General features: G+C 42.3%; 2 protein-coding genes across 2 annotated transcripts; one reads left to right on the top strand and one right to left on the bottom strand.

Moving 5' to 3' along the window:
- The first annotated feature begins 1,706 nt into the window (after positions 1 to 1,706).
- On the top strand, positions 1,707 to 7,220 carry LOC311131593 (guanidinoacetate N-methyltransferase-like). The gene is made up of 6 exons (XM_084164661.1): positions 1,707 to 1,925; positions 2,906 to 3,051; positions 3,147 to 3,210; positions 3,328 to 3,395; positions 4,993 to 5,103; positions 6,943 to 7,220. The coding sequence occupies exons 1-6, from the start codon at positions 1,751 to 1,753 to the stop codon at positions 7,081 to 7,083; spliced, it is 705 nt and encodes a 234-aa protein (XP_084020787.1). The 5' UTR covers positions 1,707 to 1,750; the 3' UTR covers positions 7,084 to 7,220.
- Positions 7,221 to 16,804: 9,584 nt separating this feature from the next.
- On the bottom strand, positions 16,805 to 21,519 carry LOC311131230 (NADH-quinone oxidoreductase subunit B-like). Its single transcript, XM_084164085.1, has 8 exons — positions 21,474 to 21,519; positions 20,801 to 20,837; positions 20,465 to 20,536; positions 20,268 to 20,388; positions 19,291 to 19,470; positions 19,147 to 19,193; positions 18,795 to 18,883; positions 16,805 to 17,050 (listed from the first exon to the last, which is right to left on the bottom strand). Exons 1-8 carry the CDS (start codon positions 21,487 to 21,489, stop codon positions 16,953 to 16,955), a joined length of 660 nt encoding a protein of 219 aa, XP_084020211.1. The 5' UTR covers positions 21,490 to 21,519; the 3' UTR covers positions 16,805 to 16,952.
- Between the last annotated feature and the right edge of the window lie 360 nt (positions 21,520 to 21,879).

Genomic DNA, 21,879 nt, shown 5'->3' with positions numbered 1-21,879 from the left:
TGTGTTAACAAACCTCCAAACGAGCTTCAATGCCATACAACACTCCTTCAGTAGCCTCCAACTGCTCTTAAACACTAGTAAAACTAAATGCATGCTCTTCAACCGAACGCTGCTTGCACCCGCCCACCCGACTAGAATCACTACTCTCGACGGGTCTGACCTAGAGTATGTGGACAACTACAAATATATAGGTGTCTGGTTAGACTGTAAACTCTCCTTCCAGACTCACATTAAGAATCTCCAATCCAAAGTTAAATCTAGAATCGGTTTCCTATTTCGCAACAAAGCCTCCTTCACTCATGCTGCCAAACATGCCCTCGTAAAACGGACTATCCTACCGATCCTTGACTTCGGCGATGTCATTTACAAAATAGCCTCCAACACTCTACTCAGCAAATTGGATGTAGTCTATCACAGTGCCATCCGTTTTGTCTCCAAAGCCCCATATAATACCCACCACTGTGACCTGTACGCTCTTGTTGGCTGGTCCTCACTACATATTCGTCGCCAAACCCACTGGCTCCAGGCCATCTATAAATCACTGCTAGGCAAATCCCCACCTTATTTTAGCTCATTGGTCACCATAGCAACACCCACCCGTAGTCTGCGCTCCAGCAGGTATATCTCACTGGTCATCCCCAAAGCCAACACCTCCTTTGGCCGCAATTCCTTCCAGTTCTCTGCTGCCAATGACTGGAACAAATTGCAAAAATCTCTGAAGCTGGAGACACTTATCTCCCTCACTAACTTTAAGCATCAGTTGTCAGAGCACCTTACTGATCACTGCACCTGTACACAGCCCATCTGAAATTAGCCCGCCCAACTATCTCATCCCTATATTGTTATTTATTTTGCTCATTTGTACCCCAGTATCTCTATTTGCACATCATCTCTTGCACATCTATCATTCCAGTGTTAATACTAATTGTAATTATTTTGCACTATAGCCTATTTATTGCCTTACCTCCATAACTTGCTACATTTGCACACGCTGTATATATATGTATTTCTGTTGTATTTTTGACTTTGTTTTGATTTACCCCATATGTAACTCCGTGTTGTTGTTTTTATCGCACTGCTTTGCTTTATCTTGGCCAGGTCGCAGTTGTAAATGAGAACTTGTTCTCAACTGGTTTACCTGGTTAAATAAAGGTGAAAAAAAAAAAAAAAAAAAAAAAAACATAACGGTATCTAGCAAGGCTAACGTTACTTTTCCTTTGCTAGCTAGCTAACACACAATCACATCAAGCAGCTGAAATGACAGCAAACTATTTACATTTTCATTTGTTTTACCTTCATTTCTATTGCCAATTCTTTGGATATAGCCATTATAATGATCCTAAAATGTATTTGCCTGGATCAGAGAAGCTGTCAATCTCGTCACGTTCGTATGGCACGGTGGAGATCGCAAAAAAAATAACTGCAACATGTTGCACGGGACGGATAGGCACACAACGAGGCTTATATTAACCCCAGCAAAATAAAAAGTGATCCAGTGATTTTTGAACTTTCATGTTTTCTAACAGCTTTCCACACTTAGGACGTAATTGACCCGGCTCCTTGGAATGCAACTTATTGACCAACAGTAGTAGGCCTAATGTTTATGCCTACGCCTCGTTGACGTATTGCAGAGTCAGCACTTCTGACCCATATAAATCCCCACCGCAACTAAATCTGTCCTTCCTCTGCCACAACGTGGAGACAGCAACTCCGTCCATCCCCCATATATTAAAGAAAACCAACCACCAAAATGACTACGGCACAACCTATATTTTCACAGGGAGAAGACTGCAAAGCTGGTTGGCACGACGCTGGTGCTGGTTACAATGAAACGGACACTCATCTGGAGATTTTGGGCAAGCCCGTTATGGAACGTTGGGAGACTCCGTACATGCACTCGCTCGCAACTGTAGCCTCCTCAAAAGGTATAACACACAATGTGCAAGCTAGTGGTCCATATGAACGCACTGGGACGACTAGACAGTATGGATTTTGGAACTCTATGATAGTTTATAGTTCCATAATAACATTTTACCTGACTGTAATTAATTTTCCTTGCAAATGTGTAAAACAAATAGACCGTAAAGGACAGCCTATTTGCCTATAACCTAATCAATGGCTACACTTCATTCAGCGCTGTAGGATAATCAATACAGACGATTACACTCAATCAGCAGACATTAGGAAAAGTTAATGAAACCAATGCGTTTACATTTTATATGCGACGTTCCTCCCAATGCACGTGAAGTTTAAAAGCATGCTGGAGTTGGATATAATGGCTTGTGGTTGCAGCAGGTGTTACTCTACACATGGAACCGTGCCAAGTGCGCACTTGCTGGGGAGTGCCAATAATTTATCACGGCATGCCATTCAATAAGTTTCATGATGATCACTGATCCTTTTTTTAAAAGATACATTAGGCTACGTTAAAGTTGCGTAAACGTTTGGAGTTTTTTGGTCACTCAAGTCACCATAGCACCCATGGGCTGAATGGAGGAATGCGGTCCATTGAGAACAGTTGTTTGGTTGTAAATACAATATGACCAGTTTTAGTAAATAGGGTATTATTTTGTCATTGTATCTTTGGTGGCAATTTGACAGTTGATAACAGAGTAGTAGCCTAAAGGGCGAGGCAAAACCAAATGGTATTCTTCTCATCTATTTTTACACATTACTGAAAGACTACTCTGTGTAACTCCTTCAAGTGGCATGTGGCCTATCTATCACGTGCCTTCCCCCCAAACATTCCTTTGAGATCCCTCAAATAACAAACAAAAGTCGTGCATTATTAGTTTTGCTTTTCGTGAAAGGTGCCACAGCACTAGAAAAGTGGAAAACACTTCAATACAGGTAGATACATAAACTTAAACACCAATTGAGATGCTTGTTCCGCTTTGTCCCACAGGTGGACGGGTTCTGGAGATTGGGTTTGGCATGGCCATCGCCGCAACTAAAGTAGAGTCCTTCCCCATCGAGGAGCACTGGATCATTGAGTGCAATGATGGAGTGTTCGCGAGATTGCAGGAGTGGGCCAAGGCTCAGCCACATAAAGTGAGACAGATCTTCAACTTCACCTTAGGTTCTATTCAGACTTTTCCCTTCTTTTAATGTGAACGAAATGGACCTAAATTCTTCTCCACTCACAGATTGTGCCCCTCAAAGGACTGTGGGAGGAGGTAGTGGGCGGCCTGCCTGACAACCACTTTGATGGTAAGTTTGAAAATGCATTCTATTGGCGTATCCATTATTGAATATTTGTATTCTTCAGCGAGTAAATTGCTTCAGATATGTAAATATGTAATTGTAATTATGCCTCTTCTATCAAAGGCATTCTGTACGACACATACCCTCTGTCAGAAGACACATGGCACACTCACCAGTTTGACTTCATCAAGGTAAGTACAACACTTTGAGGACCAAGGCTGCACATTACGAACATATCAGCAAAAGATCCTGTATTAAAGACTATAAAACACACAAATGTTTGGTATCATATACAGTGAAGGAAAAAAGTATTTGATCCCCTGCTGATTTTGTACGTTTGCCCACTGACAAAGAAATGATCAGTCTATAATTTTAATGGTAGGTTTATTTGAACAGTGAGAGACAGAATAACAACAACAAAAATCCAGTGTCAAAATCCAATGTCAAAAATGTTATAAATTGATTTGCATTTTAATGAGGGAAATAAGTATTTGACCCCCTCTCAATCAGAAAGGTTTCTGGCTCCCAGGTGTCTTTTATACAGGTAACGAGCTGAGATTAGGAGCACACTCTTAAAGGGAGTGCTCCTAATCTCAGCTTGTTACCTGTATAAAAGATACCAGTCCACAGAAGCAATCAATCAATCAGATTACAAACTCTCCACCATGGCCAAGACCAAAGAGCTCTCCAAGGATGTCAATTGGTAACACACTACGCCATGAAGGACTGAAATCCTGCATCGCCCGCAAGGTCCCCCTGCTCAAGAAAGCACATATACAGGCCGTCTGAAGTTTGCCAATGAACATCTGAATGATTCAGAGGAGAACTGGGTGAAAGTGTTGTGGTCAGATGAGACCAAAATCGAGCTCTTTGGCATCAACTCAACTCGCCGTGTTTGGAGGAGGAGGAATGCTGCCTATGACCCCAAGAACACCATCCCCACCGTCAAACATGGAGGTGGAAACATTATGCTTTGGGGGTGTTTTTCTGCTAAGGGGACAGAACAACTTCACCGCATCAAAGGGATGATGGACGGGGACATGTACCGTCAAATCTTGGGTGAAAACCTTCCATTGAAAATGGGTCGTGGATGGGTATTCCAGCATGACAATGACCCAAAACACACGGCCAAGGCAACAAAGGAGTGGCTCAAGAAGCCGCACATTAAGGTCCTGGAGTGGCCTAGCCAGTCTCCAGACCTTAATCCCATAGAAAATCTGTGGAGGGAGCTGAAGGTTCAAGTTGCCAAACGTCAGCCTCAAAACCTTAATGACTTGGAGAAGATCTGCAAAGAGGAGTGGGACAAAATCCCTCCTGAGATGTGTGCAAACCTGGTGGCCAACTACAAGAAACCTCTGACCTCTGTGATTGCCAACAAGGGTTTTGCCACCAAGTACTAAGTCATGTTTTGCGCAGAGGGGTCAAATACTTATTTCCCTCATTAAAATGCAAATCAATTTATAACATTTTTGACATGCGTTTTTCTGGATTTCTTTGTTGTTATTCTGTCTCTCACTGTTCAAATAAACCTACCATTAAAATTATAGACTGATTATGTCTTTGTCAGTGGGAAAACTTCCAAAATCAGCAGGGGATCAAATACTTTTTTCCCTCCCTGCATAATATCATAGCTGTATCCAATGTAAACATATGGCAGACGTCTACAGAAATGAATCCAAATACAATACATTTCTGATCTCTATCACTTGAAACAAACATTGCCTTTCGTTCCACAATGACACGCTAACGTTTCCATTAATAGTACAATTGTTTGTTGTGTCTCTATAGGGCCATGCCCACAGGCTGCTGAAGCCCAGTGGGGTTCTCACCTACTGTAACCTGACCTCTTGGGGTGAACTTCTCAAGACCAAATATGACAACATCGACAACATGTTCCAGGTGAGCCGCCTTTCAGCCAGTCAATGATCAACACCTAATCTCTCTATGAAGTGCTTGGGTAGGCTACACATGTGCCTTCTCGGGCTCGACACATTTAATTTCGTAGCACGTATTCTCCCCTTCTGCCAGATAGTACTTACAGGTAGATCACTGATAGTTACTGTGGTATAACTTGTAATTTCAATTAATTATTATTATGTCCATAGCTACAGTACTAACTAATTTGCCTGCTGCATGTTTCCACCCTTTCTTTACAGTACATCAAAATACACTTGATCACAAATGTTCTATTATTTTATTGGAAAACTATGTAAATCAAATTCACAACCTGATTGATTCCACTCCTGTGTGGAGTGAAGTGATTAGCCTATGTATTTGGTTTACTCACTTCAGTACCATACTTATACAGTAATTGGTTTAGTTTGTCTATCTACTAATACCCTTTTTATTGCACTTGGTCCTGGCACTGTTAGAAAATGTGTCCTCAATTACCTTTCTTGGCTAAACAAAGGTTAATGATAAATTGGACCTGAACTGCAACTGTGTAGCCCTTTACACTCACAGCCAGTCATCCTGTATACGGGTTGAAAATGGCAGATTTGGTCACTGATAAGTGGCTACATTGGAACTCAGTGGCTGTACAGTAACATACTATATATGACGTCAGAGCTCAGGCTCTTCACTTTACAGCACTTTATGGGATTCAACTGACAGCCGTTCTAAGCATGTGTACCACACACAACAAAAAGATGCCCCCATTTTTTTGTTGTTTGAGTGAGGGGAATGCTGTAAATTGAGAGGAGTTGATGTGTTCTGAAAGATGAGATGTTGAGGATTATAATAAATACCACTTTGATGTCGTACAAGCAAACCACACACCTATAAGTCCAAACTCATGTCATTTTAAAGTATCAACATTTAGGATCGATATGTTTGATGTACAGTTACAAAGATGATATGCGTCATACCCTGTGTTGTCCTGAACAGAATGAACCTGTGTCGTATTGTGAAGAGAATTTGTCAAGAACATGCACTTGAATGCACTCATGACTCCATTTTTTGCGCACCAAAATTACTATCTGTTTGTCTTAAGTGCCTTGTGAAAGCCTAACACCGTAAGATCATATTTTATAACTTAGCTAGTCATGTTGGCAATAGAATAAGCTTTCAAATTATGCTCACCTGACCCAGATTGCGATTTATAATGGAACGTTTTTGGATTGTGTAAACAACAACAGTAATTGTGTAATTTTGGGAGTATGCTTGCTTCAGTTCCTCAATGGCAAAGCTAGGAGAGCTCAAACAAGCATCTTATAGTTGAAGGCTCTTTCCATGAGTCATAAAAGTGCATTGAAATTACTTAGGAACTGTGCACAGTTTGGACAGGTGTGTCCACTTGGAGACACCAGTTAAACCTCTCACTCAAACCCTTGTAATAATTTTTTGTTATGTTGCAGCTACCCCAAAATTGCCATGAATATTCTTATGTTACTGAATGTGTCCAGAGTATTTTCAGATTTCGTTGACAAATGCTGCGAAAAGTACAGTAAATGTAAAATGCATATCAAATCAACAGTTTAATGTTTGGATTCAGTCTTGTGACAGGTGAACTATTGTGTCCTCACCTTTGGTCTGATCATTTCCCCATAATCTCCAAAGTGTTCTCTTTCAATTGCTTCCATGGTCATGCATATGCTTTTTATGTTTCTTCGGTTAGAAACATTTCAATTTGGCACTATTCACATAGGCCAATTTCCACGAGTGTAAAGGGTTAAAAGGCCCATAATGTGTGATGCAGGTCCACGATACTGACCAGATCTTTGTGTTAATAATTTTCAGGAGACCCAGATGCCTCAACTGCTCGAGGCTGGCTTCAAGAAGGAGATGATTAGCACCACAACCATGGATATTGTCCCCCCAAGCGAATGCAAATACTATGCCTTCCGCAAGATGATTACTCCCACCATTCTGAAAGAGTGAAATGGCTTGATGCCACTGCAATGTTTTTATTCCTTTTATTCTCAAGTGCCTGTATTTTAAAAAGCCACATTAGTTTACTGTCAAAAATCCATAAGCATTCAGGGATGTCCATCTTTCAATAAACCAATTTAAATCACGTCAACTCTATTTTCTTCTGTCAAAATGAATTTGTTTGGGTATCACCTCGAACAATTTTGCACCTCTTGCTATGGAACCTCTTGAAATTTGTCACAGAATGCATTATATTTTAACTGTATTGCAACGTTAATAAGCATGACTGTCACGATCGTCTAGTAGCGAAGTAGACCAAGGCGCAGCGTGTGAAAGAAACATGACTTTATTATATTAAAGTACTGAACAAAACAAAACACGATCGTGAAGTCCACAGTAACACTGACTGAACACGGAACAAAAACCCACAACCACAAGGTGAAAACAGACAGTTTAAATATGGCTCCCAATCAGAGACAACGAGCCAACAGCTGACACTCGTTACCTCTGATTGGGAGTCACTCATTCAAACAAAGAAATACAACCACATAGAACAACCCAACCAAACAGAACACCACGAAACGAACACACCCTGGCTCAACATACAAAGTCCCGGAGCCAGAGCGTGACAGTACCCCCCCCTAAAGGCGCGGACTGCGACCGCGCCTCAAAACCCCAAACAGGGGAGGGCTGGGTGGGCATTTCTCCTCGGAGGCGGCTCCGGCTCCGGGCTTGACCACCACCCTTCCACAATCCCCCCGTAACGCCCCCGGTCCGGTCTGACCCCGCTGGCTGGATCTGGACCGGACATAGACGGAGCGGATTGCTCAAACTCCGTAGTGGAGTAGCTGACCTGATCAGGCACCGAACTGACGACGCGCACCCCTGGCTTGGCGCGTGAGGCAGGAACGGACCGGACCTGGCTGACGATACGCACCCTTGGCTTGGTGCGTGGAGCCGGAACGGACCTCACCAGGCTGACGACTCGCATCCTTGGCTTGGTGCGAGTAGCAGGAATGGGCTGGATCAGGCTGACGACTCGCACCCTTGGCTTGGTGCGAGTAGCAGGAACGAGCTGGACCAGGCCGACGACGCACCCCGTAGGCTTGGTGCGTGGAGCAGGAACAGGCCGGGCAGGGCTGGCGACGCACACCGTAGGTTTGGTGCGAGGAGCAGGGACAGGCCGGGCCGGGCTGACGACGCACCCCGTAGGCTTGGTGCGTGGAGCAGGAACAGGCCGGGCTGGGCTGGCGACGCACACCGTAGGTTTGGTGCGTGGAGCAGGAACAGGCCGGGCAGGGCTGGCGACGCACACCGTAGGTTTGGTGCGTGGAGCAGGGACAGGCCGGGCCGGGCTGACGACGCACCCCGTAGGCTTGGTGCGTGGAGCAGGAACAGGCCGGGCTGGGCTGGCGACGCACACCGTAGGCTTCGTGCGTGGAGCAGGAACAGGCCGGGCTGGGCTGGCGACGCACACCGTAGGTTTGGTGCGTGGAGCAGGAACAGGCTGAACAGGGCTGGCGACGCACACCGTAGGCTTCGTGCGTGGAGCAGGAACAGGCCGGACTGGGCTATGGAGACGGATAGGAGACCTGGAGTGAAGAGCTGCCACAACCCGTCCTGGCTGAATGCCTACCTTCACACACTCTGTGTGAGGCATCAGCACAGGACGTACAGGGCTGTGTACCCGTACTGGCATAACAGCACGTGACACTGGCGCAGGATATCCGGGACCGAGGAGAGGCACTGGAGGCCGCGAGCGCTGAGCCGGCACACTCCGTCCTGGCTGCATGCCCACCTTCGCACAACACGTGCGGGGTGCTCGCACAGGACGTACCGGACTATGCCGGACCACTCGCGGCACAGTGCGCATCTCCGCATACCGCGGAACCTGCCCAGTCTCATGCTGCCATGCCTGAGTACGGGGAGTTGGCTCTGCTCTCCATCCAGGCTCCACCAACCTGCCTTCTGGCCCCCAAAAGCCGGTGGCCTCCTCTCTTAATCTCCCAATTCGCCCTGTGGCAGCCTCCTGCTGCCCAGTCGCCCATGCCGTGTGCCCCCCCCTAAAAAATTATTGGGGGTGCCTCTCGCCTTTCCGACCACGGCCCGGTTGACGCCGCTTCTCCACTCCTGCCTGGGTCTCCCCCTTCATCGCCTTCCGGTACCGGACGGCCTCCTCCTCGGTAATCTGCCCCCAACCGAGGAGGACATCCACCAGCGTCACCTCCTGCGTGTGTTCCTGGACACGCTGCTTGGTCTTTGTTTGGGTGGGTTTTTCTGTCACGATCGTCTAGTAGCGAAGTAGACCAAGGCGCAGCGTGTGAAAGAAACATGACTTTATTATATTAAAGTACTGAACAAAACAAAACACGATCGTGAAGTCCACAGTAACACTGACTGAACACGGAACAAAAACCCACAACCACAAGGTGAAAACAGACAGTTTAAATATGGCTCCCAATCAGAGACAACGAGCCAACAGCTGACACTCGTTACCTCTGATTGGGAGTCACTCATTCAAACAAAGAAATACAACCACATAGAACAACCCAATCAAACAGAACACCACGAAACGAACACACCCTGGCTCAACATACAAAGTCCCGGAGCCAGAGCGTGACAATGACATTTTACGTACCACACAGGCAGCCCAATTCTGATCTTTAGTCCAATCATTAGTGCTGAGCGATTAACCGAACTTCAGTTATTTTTAGTTTTTTAAACAACTAATTGACCAACATCGGTTCAATTATTTGAATTCCATTTCGTTTTGGGGTTTTCTGTGAGCTCTATGCACAGTTTCTCTAGAGATAAATCCGATCAAACCTGAACTGTGCGATGTAGTAGGGAGTTGTAGTTTCCAACAGGCCAATATTCTATAGTGAACAAAAAATAAAACGCAAACAATTTAAAAGATTTTACTGAGTTACAGTTCACAGAAGGAAATCAGTCAATTGAAATAAATAAATTAGGCCCTAATCTATGGATTTCACATGACTGGGCAGGGGCACAGCCATGGGTGGGCATGGGAGTACAAAGACCCACCCACTTGTGAGCCAGGCCCAGGCAATCGGAATGAGTTTTTCCCCACAAAAGGGCTTTATTACAGACAGAAATACTGCTCACCACCCCCCGACGATCCAAAAGGTGAAGAAGCCAGATGTGGAAGGTCCTGGACTGGTGTGGTTACACGTGGTCTGCGGTTGTGAGGCTAGTTGGATGTACTGCCAAATTCTCTAAATTGACATTGGAGGCGGCTTATGGTAGAGAAATTAACATTTAATTCTCCGGCAACAGCTCTGTTGGACTTTCCTGCAATCAGCATGCAAATTGCACGCTCCCTCAAAACTTGAGACATCTGTGGCATTGTGTTGTGTCAAAACTGCACATTTTAGAGTGGCCTTTTGTCCGCAGCACAAGGTGCACCTGTGTAATAATAATAATAATAATATGCCATTTAGCAGACGCTTTTATCCAAAGCGACTTACAGTCATGTGTGCATACATTTTTACGTATGGGTGGTCCCGGGGATCAAACCCACTACCCTGGCGTTACAAGCGCCATGCTCTACCAATTGAGCTACAGAGGAGCATGAATGATCATGCTGTTTAATCAGCTTCTTGATATTCCACACCTGTTAGGTGGATGGATTATTTTGGCAAAGGAGAAATGCTCACTAACAGGGATGTAAACAATTTGTGCACAACATTTGAGAGAAATAAGCTTTTTGTGCAGATGGTCAATTTCTGGGATATTTTATTTCAGCTCATTAAACAGGAGACCAACACTTTATATGTTGCGTTTATATTTTTGTTCAGTATACATAGTTTAGCGCAGAAAACGTGGAAATTAACTACAATGACCATAATTCATTGCCCGACCACCTACTTCCTGAAAGTACATGACCTAAGAATCAGGGTTTCCCAACTCCGGTCCTCCAGTACTCCCGACAGCACACATTTTTGTTGTAGGCCTGGACAAAAACACCTGATTCAACTTGTCAAGGGCTGGTCAGATGTGTTTGTCCGGGGCCACAACAAAAATATGTACTGTTGGGGGTACTGGTGGACTGGAGTTGGGAAACACTGATCTAAGTGATTGATAGTTGGTATTCAGCAGTCATAAAAGTATGCCATAATTTACTTTGAACTACTAAAATTGTGATTTTCTCAGACAGCATAGGCACAGCTCTATAGAGATGAGATGATGACTTGGAATGAAATAAAGTAATCAAATAAGACACATGTAATATACACAACTGAAATATTTTAAAGTAATGTGAATAAATTATAGTTAAGTGATAAGCAGTAATGGGCAGTCACTACCATCATGAGACTTTTCTTAATTTATTTATTCTGTGTTACAGCATTCTAAAAAAATACAGAAATCGACAAACCTTGAATTATTATAATTAGTTTTATAATCGAACAGACCTCATAAAGCACTAATCACTCAGCACTACCAATTATTGGTCTTTTGACCAATCAGATCAGATCTTATGCCCAATAATTGGGCAAAAGATCAGAATTGGGCTGCCTGTTTAAACACAGCCAAACAGCTTTCGATTTGCCATTTGACTGAATATAAATCATCTCTTTTGACAAGAGAACAATTACTTCCTGAGGGACTGGGACAAGCTGCAGAATAAGTCCCTTAAGTAAAGAGATGGAAAAAGTAACTATCTAGTGATAAGTTGTTAATCATTAATGGATAAGTTGTCGTGGCACATTGCCTCACTTATTGCTGCTGGTTGTAGATTGTGTGTGTGTGTGTGTGTGTGTGTGTGTCTCAGTCACCAGATCTCAACCCAACTGAACACTTATGTTATTTGTAGCTAACACCCCAATCATATCAACTTATCTTTATGGAGCATGCTACATTTCTTGCAGAATAAGCACAAGAGGGCAACAATTCAACATTTCATGTAGATTGGATGTAATTTATCATGCCAAATCACACAAGGGGAGCTTATTTTTTTATTTTTTGCTTAGGGGGTATATCAGCTTTAATATTGTAGATAGATTGTAACTTCCATCAATGTAATTGTCTGCATCACTTCCAATCCCCCATATGTTTTTTGTTTTTTTTCTCGCATATATACATACAGTGGGGAGAACAAGTATTTGATACACTGCCGATTTTGCAGGTTTTCCTACTTACAAAGGATGTAGAGGTCTGTAATTTTTATCATAGGTACACTTCAACTGTGAGAGACGGAATCTAAAACAAAAATCCAGAAAATCACATTGTATGATTTTTAAGTAATTAATTTGCATGACAGAAGTATTTGATACATCAGAAAAGCAGAACTTAATATTTGGTACAGAAACCTTTGTTTGCAATTACAGAGATCATACGTTTCCTGTAGGTCTTGACCAGGTTTGCACACACTGCAGCAGGGTTTTTGGCCCACTCCTCCATACAGACCTTCTCCAGATCCTTCAGGTTTCGGGGCTGTCGAAAAATCCAGAAAATCACATTGTATGATTTTTAAGTAATTAATTTGCATTTTATTGCATGACAGAAGTATTTGATCACCTACCAACCAGTAAGAATTCCGGCTCTCACAGACCTGTTAGTTTTTCTTTAAGAAGCCCTCCTGTTCTCCACTCATTACCTGTATTAACTGCACCTGTTTGAACTCGTTACCTGTATAAAAGACACCTGTCCACACACTCAATCAAACAGATACCAACCTCTCCACAATGGCCAAGACCAGAGAGCTGTGTAAGGACATCAGGGATAAAATTGTTGACCTGCACAAGGCTGGGATGGGCTACAGGACAATAGGCAAGCAGCTTGGTGAGAAGGCAACAACTGTTGGCGCAATTATTAGAAAATGGAAGAAGTTCAAGATGACGGTCAATCACCCTCGGTCTGGGGCTCCATGCAAGATCTCACCTCGTGGGGCATCAATGATCATGAGGAAGGTGAGGGATCAGCCCAGAACTACACGGCAGGACCTGGTCAATGACCTGAAGAGATCTGGGACCACAGTCTCAAAGAAAACCATTAGTAACACACTACGCCGTCATGGATTAAAATCCTGCAGCGCACGCAAGGTCCCCCTGCTCAAGCCAGCGCATGTCCAAGCCCGTCTGAAGTTTGCCAATGACCATCTGGATGATCCAGAGGAGGAATGGGAGAAGGTCATGTGGTCTGATGAGACAAAAATATAGGTTTTTGGTCTAAACTCCACTCGCCGTGTTTGGAGGAAGAAAAAGGATGAGTACAACCCCAAGAACACCATCCCAACTGTGAAGCATGGAGGTGGAAACATCATTCTTTGGGGATGCTTTACTGCAAAGGGGACAGGATGACTGCACCGTATTGAGGGGAGGATGGATGGGGCCATGTATCGCGAGATCTTGGCCAACAACCTCCTTCCCTCAGTAAGAGCATTGAAGATGTGTCGTGGCTGGTTCTTCCAGCATGACAACGACCCGAAACACACAGCCAGGGCAACTAAGGAGTGGCTCCGTAAGAAGCATCTCAAGGTCCTGGAGTGGCCTAGCCAGTCTCCAGACCTGAACCCAATAGAAAATCTTTGGAGGGAGCTGAAAGTCCGTATTGCCCAGCGACAGCCCCGAAACCTGAAGGATCTGGAGAAGGTCTGTATGGAGGAGTGGGCCAAAAACCCTGCTGCAGTGTGTGCAAACCTGGTCAAGACCTACAGGAAACGTATGATCTCTGTAATTGCAAACAAAGGTTTCTGTACCAAATATTAAGTTCTGCTTTTCTGATGTATCAAATACTTCTGTCATGCAAATTAATTACTTAAAAATCATACAATGTGATTTTCTGGATTTTTGTTTTAGATTCCGTCTCTCACAGTTGAAGTGTACCTATGATAAAACTTACAGACCGCTACATGCTTTGTAAGTAGGAAAACCTGCAAAATCGCCAGTGTATCAAATACTTGTTCTCCCCACTGTATATACACACATACATACACATACATACATATCCTTTAAAAATATATAGATTTCCCTTTATTACTTTCCAACCCCACCATCCCCTCCCTAATTGGAGTAAACTAGTGAACAACAATGCTTAGGCCTCTACTTCATGCTTATACATACTATATACATTTTATGGACACAGTCAATAATTTTATTTTGTTTGTTTCTACTCCTGAACTTCCTCCGATCATTTTCGCATGTCTTACACTAGTTATCTTGTTGTTATTAGTTGTTGTTATTAGTCCCATCCTTCAGCTCCATTCAACACCTCCCATCTATCTCTTAACACCATCCATATTGGATTTATATTTGCCATATTTTTCAACTGTACTGTGATGTTTTACAAAAGTTCTGAACCTTTCTATTCTCATAGTTTCTACAGTTTGTGAATTGAAAATAAACATCTTTGCTAAAAGTATTATTCTATTATTGATCGATTGACTATGACTTTTCAGATCACCCAGTAGTGCTATCTGCAGGGTCAGCTCCATGCAAATATTGCAATCCTTCAGCCATTCCTGGACCTGTGTCCAGAAACAAGCTACAAATGGACAGTACCAAAACAAATGATCTAATGATTCTGTCTCTTCACAGCCAAATATGCAGAGCTGGGAAGATTGTATCCCCCATACAAAAAACATTCTATTGGTAGCAAGAATTTTATATAATAATTTAAAAGTTCTAAGTTTTGAATCTGGCGTCGTTTTGCGTATCAGTTCATAAACACTATGCCATGGAATCGGTACGTAAAAAATCTCTTCCCAACTATTTTGCAATCTATATGGGACGGCTGTCAATCTTTTGGTCCTTAAATTAAACTGGTAAACTTTTTTATTTATCACAATTATGTTCTTTAATGCAAGGCCGACAGACAAGTTCCTTACTTTTTCCTCCATCCACTTTCGTCTTCCATTTTTGTGGTAATGCTGCAATTATTTGGTTGTAATTTTGGGTAGAGCAGACATTTCCATATGTTTTTGTTAGCTGCATGTGCGACATAACTCCACCATTCCTAATACAATTTACGAAGATTATACCTTTTTTAATCATTTTCTCAAAAAAGAACGTTTTTTTATCAATTTGTATATTTGAGTTTAACCACAATATTTGTTAGTGTACCTGAATACCTGAAAGTGAGGGTTTGTAATCTCAATAAAGGGAAAAATTCCCTTCTTGAACATTGGGTGAGACAATCTTACTAGTTTGCTATAGAACCAGTTCGGATTTTAGTATAATTTTTGTATGACTGAAGCTTTTAGTGATAGGTCTAATGCTTTAATATTTAATCATTTCTGTCCTCCTAATTCATATTCATTAAATAAATAGGCCTGTTTAATTTTGTCTGGCTTGCCGTTCCAAATCAAATGGAATATTTTTTTCTCATATAATTTAAAAAACTGTTCGCTAGGCGTAGGCAAGACCATAAGCAAATAGGTAAACTGGGATAATACTAAAGAGTTAATCAGGGTGATTTTTCCACAAATTGACAGGTATTTACCTTTCCATGGTAGCAAGATCTTATCTACCTTTGCTAACTTTCTATTAAAATGTATTGGGAGTGAGATCATTTATTTCATTTGAGATATGTATTCCTAGTATATCCACATCACCATCAGACCATTTTATTGGTAAACTACATGGTAATGTAAATTTTTTATTTTTTAGTGATCCAATACGTAATATAGTACATTTATCATAATTTGTTTGTAATCCAGAGAGGTTAGAAAATGTATCTAGATCCTCTATGAGGCTGTGGATTGATTCAAGTTGTGGATTAAAAAAAAACATAAATCATCAGCGTACAATGACACCTTTGTTTTTAAGCCCTGGATTTCTAATCCCTTGATATTATTGTTGGATCTGATTTTAATAGCTAACATCTCGATGGCAATAATAAATAGATATGCCGATAGTGGACAACCTTGTTTCACTCCTCTCGACAGTTTCAAACTTTCTGAGAAATAGCCATTATTTACTATTTTACACCTAGGGTTACTATACATGATTTTAACCCAATTTATAAGAGATTGTCCAAAATTGAAATGCACAAGGGGAGCTTCTTTGTGCAAATATGTTAAATGGTTTAGACCTATCAACTTTCCCATAAAATATGAATAGCGCCACCCTGCTTCCTGATAGGCTAGGTGGAATTGTATCCCTATTGCTACCTTCCAATCGTCTAAGATGTACAGAAGTGCATACAGAGGTAGGGTCAATTTGGGATTGGGTGTTGCCGAGTAGAACCAAAGACGGGCCCTGTGACAATACTTTGAGGTTGTACCCAGCCTCATTTCCTTGAAGTAAACACTGATCTGACATGACGTAATTGGTGAAAGCAATACCAAGGAATGCTTGCTTACACCAATTAAATGTCAGATCAGTGATTACTTCAAAGAAGGAAACATTTATGAGTATTTGAACAGGAACTCTTTGGTAGAACCAGAGATAAAGTAAGTAAATGTCTAAACTCTCTGTAGAACAATATTGTGTGCCAAGTACACCATCTACTGGCTCAGAATTGTACACACAAGTACAAATAGTCTTCAGATAAATACACCAACACACATTACAAAAACAAAGAATGGACCACTAAAGAAAGCAAAAGACATGATGTGACTTCTAAATAGTGATGACCGTAGAAATAATGTTAAAAATGATCAGGTAAAATGATCATATTACTAAAAGAAAATGGGAAATTAATGAATGTAGTCAAATACCTGCCAGTATCATAATCTGTGCAGGGCCAAGAACAACAACAGTTAAACTAATGACAAGAAATTAATTTTATTGTTTATACAGAGAAGAGGAGCCAGAGCATACCCAGAGTGACTCCTGAGAATATTGCCTACCGGTTTACTGGGTGGACAGACCACCCATAAATACAACATTTACAAACAGCCAGAGACATGGATAATTTCACTTGCGATACCAAATCCTCATTTTCTTCTCTCTCTTTATTTTCTTCTGCAACTGGAGCGTGCCGTAGAGAAGGGCCTCTGCTGTGGGTGGGCAGCCTACAGGAGGACAAGTAAACAATCAATTTGAGTCATATAAGATGATCTTCAAATAGCTATTTTCCACATTGCTGTACATATACAGTGGGGAGAACAAGTTTTTTATACACTGCCGATTTTGCAGGTTTTCCTACTTACAAAGCATGTAGAGGTCTGTAATTTTTATCATAGGTACACTTCAACTGTGAGACAGAATCGAAAACAAAAATCCAGAAAATCACATTGTATGATTTTTAAGTAATTAATTTGCATTTTATTGCATGACATAAGTATTTGATCACCTACCAACCAGTAAGAATTCCAGCTCTCACAGACCTGTTAGTTTTTCTTTAAGAAGCCCTCCTGTTCTCCACTCATTACCTGTATTAACTACACCTGTTTGAACTCGTTACCTGTATAAAAGACACCTGTCCACACACTCAATCAAACAGACTCCAACCTCTCCACAATGGCCAAGACTAGAGAGCTGTGTAAGGACATCAGGGATAAAATTGTAGACCTGCACAAGGCTGGGATGGGCTACAGGACAATAGGCAAGCAGCTTGGTGAGAAGGCAACAACTGTTGGCGCAATTATTAGAAAATGGAAGAAGTTCAAGATGACGGTCAATCACCCTCGGTCTGGGGCTCCATGCAAGATCTCACCTCGTGGGGCATCAATGATCATGAGGAAGGTGAGGGATCAGCCCAGAACTACACGGCAGGACCTGGTCAATGACCCGAAGAGATCTGGGACCACAGTCTCAAAGAAAACCATTAGTAACACACTACGCCGTCATGGATTAAAATCCTGCAGCGCACGCAAGGTCCCCCTGCTCAAGCCAGCACATGTCCAGGCCCGTCTGAAGTTTGCCAATGACCATCTGGATGATCCAGAGGAGGAATGGGAGAAGGTCATGTGGTCTGATGAGACAAAAAAAATGCTTTTTGGTCTAAACTCCACTCGCCGTGTTTGGAGGAAGAAGGATGAGTACAACCCCAAGAACACCGTCCCAACCGTGAAGCATGGAGGTGGAAACATCATTCTTTGGGGATGCTTTACTGCAAAGGGGACAGGATGACTGCACCGTATTGAGGGGAGGATGGATGGGGCCATGTATCGCGAGATCTTGGCCAACAACCTCCTTCCCTCAGTAAGAGCATTGAAGATGGGTCGTGGCTGGGTCTTCCAGCATGACAACGACCCGAAACACACAGCCAGGGCAACTAAGGAGTGGCTCCGTAAGAAGCGTCTCAAGGTCCTGGAGTGGCCTAGCCAGTCTCCAGACCTGAACCAAATAGAAAGTCTTTGGAGGAAGCTGAAAGTTTGTATTGCCCAGCGACAGCCCCAAAAGCTGAAGGATCTGGAGAAGGTCTGTATGGAGGAGTGGGCCAAAATCCCTGCTGCAGTGTGTGCAAACCTGGTCAAGACCTACAGGAAACATATGATCTCTGTAATTGCAAACAAAGGTTTCTGTACCAAATATTAAATTCTGCTTTTCTGATGTATCAAATACTTATGTCATGCAATAAAATGCAAATGAATTACTTAAAAATCATACAATGTGATTTTCTGGATTTTTGTTTTAGATTCCGTCTCTCACAGTTGAAGTGTACCTATGATAAAAATTACAGACCTCTACATGCTTTGTAAGTAGGAAAACCTGCAAAATCGGCAGTGTATCAAATACTTGTTTCCCCACTGTATCAGGGACAGAACTAATTTGTTTTATAATAATTAAAATAACAAAAACAGAATGACATACCTGGAACGTATATGTCCACTGGTACGATGCGGTCACACCCTCTGACCACTGCGTAAGAGTAGTGGTAGTAGCCACCCCCATTGGCGCAGCTGAAGGACAGAGTAATAAGATACACTGTCTCAACTAACAGTTGAATATGACCAACACTGTAAAAGCACTGTGTGTAATGGTAAAACTTGGTGTGTGGAATTAAATCACAATCGGTAAAAGCAGTCAACTTCAGGGATGTTGCGTTAAACAATCAGGTGTTTTTAAAAGAAAAAGTTTCAAGGACATAATGAGATCCATTTCAAACAAGACAACCACTAACATTTTTCTGTTTAAACCTAATCATATTAGGACAATACTTTACCTTCCCATGGAAATGACATATCTTGGCTCAGGCATCTGGTCATAAACCTAGGGGAAATAATGAGCATCATGTTGAATTCATACACTCAATAAATGCAAATACAGAACTCCTTTCTCCAAAGAAACATGTCCTTCAGTCAAATACCTTGCGCAAAGCGGGGGCCATCTTGTTGGTCAGGGTGCCTGCCACAATCATGACGTCGGCCTGTCTGGGGCTGGCTCTGAACACCACTCCGAATCGGTCCATGTCATAGCGAGGAGCAGCCATGTGCATCATCTCCACCGCACAGCACGCCAGGCCAAACGTCATGGGCCATAGGGAGCTCTAATGTAGAAATGCACAAAGACAGATTAGACTGATAGGTCAACAAAACTATCTGAACAAAGATCATTGAGTCAGTCAATATGTTTTTCCCTTATTCATCTCTGGTGAAAAGAAAAGGAGGTCAAAAAGTGTGGTTTAGAGCAGGAGTTATTTTGGGGGCCCTAAGCGAGATATGGCTGGAGGGACCCCCCACCTCATCAGCTAAACATTTTAGTGATGGCAGAGAGGAAAATATGTTTCAAAGTAAATTTCCTGCAATTCTACACATTCTGCCATGACTTATGCCATGTTAACGTGATATCTGAGTGAGAGTGACAAACAAAAGCAATGGGGGCCCCCTGGAGGTCAGGGCCCCTGGGCACGTGCCAGGTCAGTATTCTTACCAAAATTGTTAGCTGACATGGCTAATTGAGTGACTGTCAGTGATTGACATAAAATAAAAACTGCTGATGCACAACCAAAATGTAGAAATTGCACCTTGTGTATTCTACTATTCTGACTCAACAGTAAGTTGAGACCCCGACTGAGTTCCAAACAAACAAAAAAAGCTTATGGCTGGTTTAGAGGAATGCCTGAGATCATACTGTGCTTCCCTCTGTAGTTAGTTTAATCATTTTGACAGTTGTTTGACTGGCAGCCAGTCAGCCACAGAATAGAGAAGGTCACAAAGAGGAGTTTGGGATGGGGAGGGTGCACTTCTTGATTTTCTTATTGAAAAATTGACAAACATTCAAAATGGACCATTGCCACTGAAGAACATAGGTGTTGTGTGGCATTGAATCTGAGCACTGACTTACCCTGCGTGCCCAGTTCACCAGATCATCCAGCTTAGTGATGACATACTCTCCCTTGCTGCTTGCTACTGCAGTTGGCTTGGCAGCAGCCACCGCTGTGCTTTTCTCTCTGACTGGAACCACACTGGAAGAAAATAGGTAATATGAAGTACTCAAACAAATACTTTGACAAATTGACATGTTTGCAGGACCTCCCTTACCATGTAGCATTGCCACTTTCAGCAATGTGGTGTAGCGACGACCTCTGTTGTATCGCAAATACTGAAATGGATCTGTGTGGTAGAAAAATATGAGGTAATACGACATTACAATACAACTGATTGATATGACAGAGAAAGACCATCAAGACAATCTAAATGGCATTAACAATACAAATAAATTACACTACTGTAAGGATATGCTAAATAGAGCAAACATTTCATAAGGTTACTGGTGATTTCAAAACAGAAAGAGCCTCTGTTACTAACTATAGTAAATCCTAGGCCTGTCTTAGTTTAATCACCTTAACTGCGTAATTTGCCTAACGTCATGCTTACCTTGATGAAAAGGTACCAAACGCGGCGAGGCGAGGCACTGCACGGGAAAGACAAATAAAGCACAGATGTCAACAAATGTATCTATAGGATGTATTTAGATAACATAACAGTTACTTGCGGGACACATAGAAATATTGGCTATAGACAAGGCAGTGCGCTTTTCTTGAGTGACATAACAAGCTGACTGACGTTTGTGATATAAATATGATGACTAGCTACAGTAGCTAGCTAACGTTACCGTCCATAGTTAACTATTTAGTTAGTTATCACGAGCCATTGCTCTAATGTAAAACAGGGACATTTATTGGTCTTTAGATTACCATTGAGACGTTAATAACCGTGCACAATGTCTGAGAAACTTCACGTGTGCTAGTTTTATAACTAGCTAGCTACACAAACAAACAGCATTTGCTCCCTAGCTAGCTAGCATAAACAGAGCTCTTTTTGATCAAGCCAAGGCAGGGGTGCTGCAGTGCTAGCAGCTAACTAGCTTGCAAGGTCAGCGATTACAAATAGTGGTGATAGCAAAAAAAATGACACAAACAACCAATATAATAAATTAATCGGAAACCATACAAAATAGTGTAATATTTGTGAGATAAATGAGTCAGATATTTTTCAGAATTGTATGTTCCAGTAACTAGCTTTACATTTTAGCCAAAACATCACTCACCCACCAACGCCGCCATCTTTAGATAAAATAATAGCTAGGACTTCCGGTGACTATGCTTACATGATAGAACCTTTTGGGGCGCTCGTCCTGATTTTATTTTATTGACAGGAGGACAAAAATGTCTAAGTATATTAGTAAAACGTAGGACTATTGATTGGTCTGAACTTTCGAAGTGCATTGCTCAAAGTAAAAAACTAAGGTGTAGAAAATAATGTCACATTAGCCAGTGGCTCCATGGGGTAAGAAGTAGCTCAGAGCAGATCCAGGATCAGTTTACACAACCCAAATCATAGCCTATTAAACAACGCAACACTGACTTCATAATGTGATAATTGCGCGCCAATCTGTGGCGGGAATATTTATTGATCACGCGCATGTAGGCCTGTTCGAATGTCAAACAACAACC

Source organism: Coregonus lavaretus, assembly GCF_964263955.1.
Source record: "Coregonus lavaretus genome assembly, chromosome: 6".
NCBI lineage: Eukaryota > Metazoa > Chordata > Actinopteri > Salmoniformes > Salmonidae > Coregonus > Coregonus lavaretus.
Note: the sequence above shows the minus strand (reverse complement) of the source record. Positions and strands in the feature narration are given on the sequence as shown.